Raw genomic sequence first — 9581 nt, 5'->3', positions numbered from 1 at the left:
TCTGGTACAGCGAGGCGGGGGAGCGAGGGGCTGCCGGAGAGCACGGGAGGGGAGGTCCTGAAGACGACTAATACCCCTGGGAGGAAGGAAAGAAGGAAACAAAGATAGAAACACGTGTCAGTGCTGGAAGAAGGATCCTTTACTTGAGTAAAAGTAGCAACATCAAAATGTAATAAAACAAAGGCCATTACACATTAAAGGGGAACACCACAGATCCAGTTCACTAGTCATGAGCAGTGGTGGAAAGTAACTTTACTAAAGTACTGCGCTTAAGTACAATTTTGGGATACTTGTACTTTATTTGAGTATTTCCATTTTATGCTACTCTATACTTCTACTCCAGTACATCTCAGAGCCAAATATTGTACTTTTTTACCCTGCTACATTGATCTGACAGCTGCAGCTTACATTAAATACATTACCTTACTTAAAATAATATATGATAGGTTTATAAAATACAGTATATTAAACCAGTGGTTCTCACCAGTTTTGGCTTGTGACGCCCAAATATAGTGTCTAGTTGGGGATCCTCGTCACGTTTCAGATGTCTACGAGTTGCTAGCAGTTCAGCCAAAGAGAGATTTCCTCTCTAAACCTTTGAATAACAGTTTGAGACCCAAAGAGGTCAAATTATTCAATATTTCATAGATTAGATTAAAAAGTCCAAAACATGAATACAGACTTGTGCCGCAGAACTTTTTTCTTTTGTCTTGTGACCCTAAAACTTGCTCTACCTCAGCCAGCTACAACAGTAAAATGCTGCTCACACATTGATGCATCAGTATTAATAATGTCATACATAATAATATATCACTCACAGAGGCCATTTTCTGCTGAATGAGTAATTTTACTTTTGATACTTGAACTATATTTTCCTGATAATACTTCTGTACTTTTACTTGAGTAGGATTCTGAATGCTTCTACTTGTAATGGAGTATTTTTTACGTTAATGTATTGGTGCTTTTACTTAAACAGTAAACTGCATCACTGATGATGAGTACTACTCAGCTGGTGAAAACGCCTAAATCTTCCTGTAAATTGTAATAGCTCATCTTACACCTGCTCATTTTCAGGCAGCAGATTTTTAAAATACCTCCAACAAAGCAAAGTGGCACGACTTCATGCCTTCAGTGTCACTGCTCTTGTAAAATAAGCTGCAAAAATGTGACTCAGAGCTAATGATAACATGAACTGTGCTGTCCTTAACGTCCACAAAACAAGTTGGCCAACTTGAGTCAAATAATTCTGATAACCATCAACTGGCTGGAATCCTGTTGCTCTGGAGGAGCTATGGCAAGTTGAGGGAAGCGAAAATAAAAACATTTGGCAGCAAAATGTACTTCAATATCACTTCAATAAAAAAGTGAAAGCATTAAATGAAATGTCCCTTTGAGAAAGTTAAAGCCAGTACTTTTTGTCCATGAAAATAAAGGCCTATTTTCCTGTTGTTGTCTCGCGCTCTTCCCTGTGTTAGAAGACATGCCAATCAAGACATATCACTCTGTTGGAACTACAAGAAACCATCTAACCTGTTTTCTTACCTCTCCTCCTTCCCCACCCTGCTCCATTCCTCCATATTCTCCCTGCAGGAGGAAACAAGAAGAGCGAGAGCAAATCAAACAAAAAAAAAGGAGGTTGAGTAGATGTTTTCTGACAGGATGAAAGGATGAAGTGATGGCAGGGCGGAGGGGCCTCAAGCACCAATAGCCATCTAGCTTTCATTTCCTCCAGCTGTGATATAATAAAGCAGTTTAAACTACATAGACCATGCTGTGAGGTCGACTCAACTCTTATTATCATGCTTAAGACTTCCCAGGGGGAGGGGGGCCGTTAGTTGATTAGAGCTTTACAGCATTTAAGACCTTCATCTGCCCATCTCCAGGTGCATGAAGCTATTTTGGTGCATGCCATAAATATATTCGCTGGCTTATCTGATGAGCTTGTATGTCACTTAATGCTACACAGGGGAGCTACATGGTTAGAAATGGAGAGTTTTAGTATCATTGTTGTCTAAACCACACAAATGAGTGAGCGTCTGAGAGGTCGGCGGAAAATGTTTGCCATATTCAGAGTAGGAAATTGTGAATTACTCACTAAGACGTCATGTGCTTTTAAGCTGTTATACAGTACATTATGTTCAATGGAAGCTTTTATCCAAAGCCCCAAATACTGCAGGAATTTATCCAATTCATTATCCAAGGCATTACAGCAGCTTCTGTTTCCTCTTTCACCTCTTGATGCTCACGTAGTCTGTTGTGGACTATTAGCTAATATACACTAAGTTACCAGTTTATTAGGTACACTTGTGTCATTTAAGGTAATCCAATACAACAGTCCTGCAATAAATCCTACCTTAAAACATTATGATTCTGCAGGAAAAGTCAGATTTATTGCAGGTTTATTGGATTAGATTGTACAAGCGTACATAATAAACTGGTAACTTGGTGCATGTAGCATGCAGAGTATGCCCTCTCTGTCTCTCCTTCACCCCAGCCCACCCCAGGATGACCTATGACCCCACACTGCTCTGTCCAATAGGCACCTCGTATACAGGCTCCTCCTATCAGGGAAACACAGATGAGACACAAACAACATAAACAACAAAAGGTGAGAACAACAGCAACACAGCACAAGACAGAAGCATTGCCACAGTATTATAACAAAAGAAGCTACACACAAGACACAGAAAAACTATTGCATGCATGGAAGACACAAAAGTTAGATGTAAGGCCACGTCTGACAAATAGGTTTGACAACACAGTGATTAAACAATCATGTTAAAACAAATATTTCAGGAAAGTTTTTTCAACAACTACAATGTAACTGTGCACTATGTTTAAGCATTAATGGATAAAGCATATTTTGAGACCTGGTTAAAACAGTTCATGGTTACAAATACAGTGCAAGTACATAATGGTTCATCGTCATGTTCATGTTGGTCATTTTAGCACTGAAATGATTAACCGAAAAATCTATATAAACAGTATCAATTAAGTAGGGGTAGACTAATAAATCAACAAATCTAAAGGATCTGTATCAAGATTATATATTTATTTTATATGTTTTTGTTTAAAAAAATTCTGAATTTCTTATATAATTTTTATATATAGTTTTTATATAATTGTAAATTGAATATCTTGGGGTTTTGGACTTTTGGTCAGAGAAAACAAGCAATTTGAAGACGTCACCTTGAGCTCTGGGAAATGAATATCTACATTTTGTCACTATTTTCTAGATTGAATTATCAATTAATTGAAAAAACAGCGGATTGATTGATAATGGAAATGGTAATTGGTTGCAATGTTCATTTTAATGAATAATGTGTTAATTTCAATTTTAGCATGTCTTTGGTGTTAAACTTTAACTTTAACCCTAAAATTGAAATAAAGGATAAATAAAGGTTAAAGGAATAAACCGGAAGTGAGATTTATTTGACATACTGTAGCTCTCTGATGTGTTTATTATGGTGAAAGAGCTCCATCTAGTGGCTGACCTTAAACCGGCTGTCTACATGTCATCAGTATCAGCTTCAGGCAGACTTTAACCTCAGTCTGATCTGTTATTTTTGCTTGGTCTCTGACCCTAACCCTCAGCTGCCTGTTCTAGTCCAGACCAGAACCGTTGAAAGACGGAGGTGCTACTGGAACCAAATGACTCAAACCTGTGGAGGCCGTTGGTGTAACCCGGCGTTACCATGGTAACTTACCTGGTTGATCATCCCGGTCGACGCGGCGACGTTCTCGACCCCCTCCACGGTTGCCTGTGACACTTCGTTGGCTCCGGAAACCGTTGCGTCTCCGACGATGTTGGCCTGATCCACGGTCCTGTTGGCCACTGCGGCGCATAGTGGAGGACAGTTAGTGACACTGAAACACACTCAAATTCTGTACACTGACAAAACACACACAGCACACCTACACTGCACCATTTATGACCTCGGCGCTACGTTACGTACGTTACGTTACTCCGCGACTTGCATCTCCAGGTATGTTTACGTAGTCCGTGAGTGAGAGACATTCCCGGATGTTTCCACAGAAAAGCTCAGCGACGCGGTTGTGCGCTGCACTTTAAGGGACCAGGGCCGGATAGCAAGACGTACATTAAGTATTTTAACTTGTAAAATCTAAAATACTGTTTCAAAACACTTTTTGATAAAGCAGAAGTCTCACATTTGTGACGCTTGTCCAGGTAAGTTTTCTTCCGCGGCGTCTTTTACTCGCCTCACTTTGGTGCGCAATGTGCTCACTGCTGCCCCCTGAGGCCGGAGGGCGGAAAAAACCGGCGTCTCACTCCCCCAACGGCCACAAGGGGCAACAATGAGCCCATTCCACTCTCGAAAACTAACTTCGACAAGTGACACAAAGGTGACATTTGCGCTTTATTTGAAGTGTTTTCAAAAAGTATTTTTCAGTTTTGTAAGAGAAAAGACTTAAAGGATGAAGATTAACTGGTTGTTTTGGAAATTCTACTCCTGGTTAACCACCCTACCTCCGTTAAAGAGCAGTCACCCACACCGTGTAAAAGACTCATGAATGGAGCTATGGAAATACTTGATTTAGACATCTGAAGATACAAACTGCTGCTGAATAACAGGTAAAAAAATCCCTGTCTGTATTTCCCCCCTAAGCTTTGCTGCTAAGACGTTTAGGTGACTGGACCGCCAAGGTCACATGGGGTTAGCATATATCTGTTAGCGCTTCTTACCTGTGTTTACTGATGACACAACTCCCTCCTTTGTCTTATTACCTGAGGATCAAAGAGAGATTAGAATCAAATTCTGTAACTAAATACTTTAATAGAAAAATGACATATTTTCCTATGTTTTTTTATAGCTTTTGTTGAATAGCGTTGTTGCATATTTCTGTAATTTTGGTTAATTTACATTGTTTTAATATTTTTTGAGTATTTAGTTGATTAGGATGAAATTTCCGTTATTCTTATTCATCAATAAATCAAACTACGGGCCTTACACCTAACTAATAATTAAGTAAGTGTATTAATTCATGACGTAGCAATGAGAAGAGAATAAACTTGTTGTAATAATGCTTAACATCACAATTACATCATTAGATAAAAGGGTTTCTCCCCTTAGAAGAAGCAATAATTACATCAGTGTAACAATGTGATGTTGCTTATGACATCAAAAGGTTTTGTTAACGCTTTTACATTTACTTTAATAAACACATTTGTAGATGTACATTTTAATTGCCACAAAGTCAGAGAAACATCATAGAGGTTCTAGTGATAACACATATTTATCTTTCCTTTTGGAAACATTTCTTAGCTGCTGTTGCCCCCAAGGCTCCGACATGTCCTTCCTGAGAGTGTACGGTCAGCAGTATCCATTGCCCTTTCTAAAAATACATTTAAAGACCTACTTCTACTCTGTGTCCTTTCGGTGTGACTGATGTGTTTCCCTGCTTTTTTTAAAGGGGACTTTTTGTTGTCTGCTTGGATTGTTTAATTTTCTGCTATCTTTTCCTTTCAACCTTGATAACTCAGTGTTTGGCGTTTAAGAGCTCTATAAAGCTCAGCAGCAGCTCTCTGTATTTCCCTCTGTGCTCACCAGCACTGTGCTCATTATAGTATGATCCCAAACAGATTAAATTGTGGTTATATAATCTGCCAGAGTCAGCGATACAGGGAGAGAAATATCTGCTCTAAGAGATGAAAGGGAATAATGGGAGGAAGGTAACTAAGGAAGGAAAGGAAGGATAAATCTGTAGAATAACAAGAGTTTGTGCGCAAAGACTGTTCTCTCTTTGTACATTCACACAGATGCCGATGCTGCCATCTTGCATCCACCCGTCCTTTCTCTGTCTCCTGCTTCCCTCCATCTCCCTGCACGCTCCCCGTGCTACATGGGCCACGTGCCTGAGTACTGAGCAGTACTGCAGTGTACGGCCCAACACACACACACACACACACAGCAATGACACAGCTTCTTTCTCCCAGTCAACAGAGGGAGCCCCCAGAGTGTCACTGTGAATATCCGTCTGTCATCGTACAGAACAAACTGTATCTATGAAAGTGTGTTTAAGTATTGATGGAACCTTTGACTTCCTTTTAGATGTAAATTATTAAACAAGATTTGGCCAGAGGCAGGTGCAGGTCCAGGTGATGCACAGGACACATAACAAGAACAAGAAAGCAATTTTCGAAATAATCCTGACAATAAATGATAATCCCGATCGAAAGCTTGCCTCAATAAATGAGGATTGCATGGATTAGAGTGTGTGAATGCTTTTTCCTTATTATGATTATTAAACGTGCAAAAATATAGCTTCAGTCGGTTTTTCCAGAGGAGGATTTGTCCTTTAGCAGTGCTGACGAGATGAAAGCTCAGATATGTCCCATATTTAATGAAAAATCCTATCAATTGTGGTATTATTTATATTGCAGCAATGCAAAAGATATAATGTACACATTTAAGTAAAAAAAAAAAAGAAAGCTGTGCAGGACAGGTAACAAGCTGAGAGCTTGTACACATACCTCTCCTATAAGAATCAAAAAAGCTACATAAATTATAATTAGAGAGGGATGGAAAGGCAATTACAGGACCAAAATCTTTTGATTGATCTTTTTCATTAAGTAGCAGGACTGTTAAAGCACAAATCATTTTCTGGAAAAACTGCCTAAAGCCATATTTTAAATCAATGCAGAAAATTGGCACCTAGAACCTTTTTCTTGTGTATTATTAATGAGTTCTAATAATAAACCCACACACGTTCTTGCATCAACACAAGGATCAGCTGTTCTAAGAAGAATCAGATTTTTTTGCATTTTTCGAGGTATTCATTCATAAAAACTGATACATGATACTGCTCCCAACCTAATCAACCAACACTGATTATGAGGAACATAAAACTGAATTCCATAATAAAACAATTAAAAACGGTCAGAAAATTAAGTTTATTAAAGCTATTTTGTGGCAGCTTGTGCTCAGTGACTCGCAGGATTTTTTATTTTTATCACAGAGCACGCTGTCTGTCCAGGTTTGGCCTCTTTGTGAAAGCGAGCGTGCAGACCTCGATACTGTGTACCCACATTCACATGCTGACGTGTGCACTCTGCTGCAGGCAGATACAGTGGTTTATCGGAGCCATCGACCCTCCTCACTTCAGCGATCACATCCCCTCTCCCTCTTCTGTTCCCCCTCCTGTGATCTGCTTGACCATTTTCTTTTTCCCTCTTACCTTTCTCTCTGTCTCTCAGTTCACTTTTACATCCCCCCTTCTCTCCTTCACCTGAGTCTCATCCCTCCACCTCCATCACTACATGTCAACTCTCTCTTTCTGTCCCTCCATCTGTTCATACAGGAGCCACGGGACTAGAAGCTCAAAGCTTTTTCTGACGTAACACCCCTCCCCTCTCTCCCTCTTTTCTCTCCCCGTGCATCCCTCCTTCTTTGCCTGGTATGGGTGATGCCTTTTTTTTTTTTTTAAGAGCTGTGGGGGAGGAAGGTGGTTAGTCATCAAAGCAGCGCACACACTGGCAGGCAAATCCTGCTGCTGCAACGCCACAAACGCACACACGTTCTTGCATTTACACAAGGATGGGGTGAGGGTGGAGTGGGGGTGGGGGTGGGGGGGGGGGTTGATGGGAGAGCAAATTGCTGCAGTGCTCAAGTGATCTTTGCCCCGTCTGCCTCACCTCCCCCCTCCCTCCCTCCCCGCTCTTTCAGCTTGTGACATAGACTCCTGCATGCATATCGTTAAATTTCATTTTCATGGTGATTAAGATTTTGATTCGCTGAAGAGACAGACTACAGACGACGACAAAGGTTTCCACTCCGCTAACTCCTCATTCACCCTCCTACTTTAACAGGCCCCCCCCCCCAAGGCCTAAAAGCCTGGTACTCGGGGTAACCTTGAGATGTGACGCATTAGCTGCTTGAGCTAATATAAAAGTACAAGAAGCAACAGCATGACCGCGAATCATCTGAAGCATCTTTAAAAGGCATATTTTTTGGCTATTTGAAATCCTTGCACATTTTATTGTGAATTTATACATTCATCTTAAAATATCTGTGAATATACCTCACAAAATGTATGGCAGCCTATTAAATGTAGGTCAACTCCACTCTGTAAATTAATAATGGCAGATAAACAGAGTCTCTGGGGACTTCATCGCTGCATTGACTCCGTCACCGGACGTCTCTCTGCAAACAGTTCCACAAACCACTGAATGTGAATAAAACAGGACAGGTGATAAAAGCGGCGCCATCACAAGATCCTGCAGAATCCCTCTTTTTCCTCCTCTCTTCTCCTCTTTCTCTTTTATTCTTTTTTGTACCCAAGAAAGACCAGTCCTCTATCAGCTACTGTCTTGCTACACAATTGCAACTTTTTCCATCTCCTTCTCCATCTAACCCCCCTCCTCACTCTAACTATCCTTCATTCTTTCAGACCCCCACCCTCTGCCCTGCACCAGTCCTGCAGCAGTACCCTGCCAGCGCTCACTCCATCCCCTCCTTTCTTCCTTTTTTTCCCGTCTTCCTCCTCCTTCTCCTCCTCCTCCCTCTGTTCCTGTCACTCCTCACAAGTGTCCCAGACATGGACACCCATGGGACCCCACCTCAAACGGTGCAAAAATGCATGATGCAACCATACACACACGCACACACGCACAAAATGAGTGCATCTCCCCCAAATTGACCAACTTTCCTCTTTTTCTGCAGCTCGGTCCACAGACAAGATGTGTTACGTACCTACATACATTACCCCTTCCTTGGTCTTGGCTGCCGCCTCCTCCATGCCGGCTTTGGTCTTCTCTGCGGCGGCCACCACTCCCTCCTTGGCCATGGAGAACCCCTTCATCAATGCATCCATCTTGGGCGACGAGACAGCTGGGCTCCCCTGCTCCAATCGGGCCTGGCTGGCTGGCTGGCTGGCTGGCTGGCTGGCTGGCTGGCTGGCTGGGTGGTGCTTACAGTGAGCGTGCAGAAGAGATGATGTGAGATGTCAGAGTGTGTGTGTGTGTGTGTGAGTGTGTGCTGGTGGCTCCTCCTCCCGTTGGTGCTACAACAGAGGGCTCAGACGACCGCACAGCAGGGCTACAGCACGCAGACTGAGAGAAAGAGGGAGGAGGAAACAGCCGGTATGCACGAGATGGAGAGAGGAGGAGGAGGAGGAGAGACGACCGGATGCTGCAGCATTTTCAAGTCATGCTGCAACCACACCTCCACCCGTCATCCATCTTTCTCCTGATGATTCTCACTCGCACTCAGCTCAGCCTCCGGCTTGCTGTTTGCATATTTTGATTGGCACGTTGCTCTGGACACACCTTTCTAGATGCTGAGCTTGTGTTACATAAGCGGCAGAGCTTCAGCACTGGAAGCGAAGAGGATTTTTTTTTTCTCACATCATATGCCTTGTGAGATTTTGTCATGTAATCTGTATCACATCACACAGCTTGTCATAAAGATATCATTCATAGTATTTCTCACTTTAAGTAACCAGTTGTTTATTTAGTGTACATCCTTGTTTTGTATGTATTTGTTGTATGTATCAACCTGTTTATGTATTATACTTTTTGACAAGAATTATATTAAATTAAGAGTGAAAAAGAGAGCACCTGC

General features: G+C 41.7%; 1 protein-coding gene across 1 annotated transcript; it reads right to left on the bottom strand.

Moving 5' to 3' along the window:
* On the bottom strand, positions 1–8832 carry sncgb (synuclein, gamma b (breast cancer-specific protein 1)). The gene is made up of 6 exons (XM_070927427.1): positions 8712–8832; positions 4706–4747; positions 3708–3835; positions 2544–2561; positions 1543–1584; positions 1–76 (listed from the first exon to the last, which is right to left on the bottom strand). Exons 1-6 carry the CDS (start codon positions 8830–8832, stop codon positions 68–70), a joined length of 360 nt encoding a protein of 119 aa, XP_070783528.1. The 3' UTR covers positions 1–67.
* Positions 8833–9581: the final 749 nt, after the last annotated feature.

The sequence above is a fragment of the Enoplosus armatus genome, chromosome 20 (genome assembly GCF_043641665.1).
Source record: "Enoplosus armatus isolate fEnoArm2 chromosome 20, fEnoArm2.hap1, whole genome shotgun sequence".
Lineage (NCBI taxonomy): Eukaryota > Metazoa > Chordata > Actinopteri > Centrarchiformes > Enoplosidae > Enoplosus > Enoplosus armatus.
The sequence above is the reverse complement of the archived record's forward strand: the minus strand, read 5'-3'. Positions and strand labels throughout refer to the sequence as shown.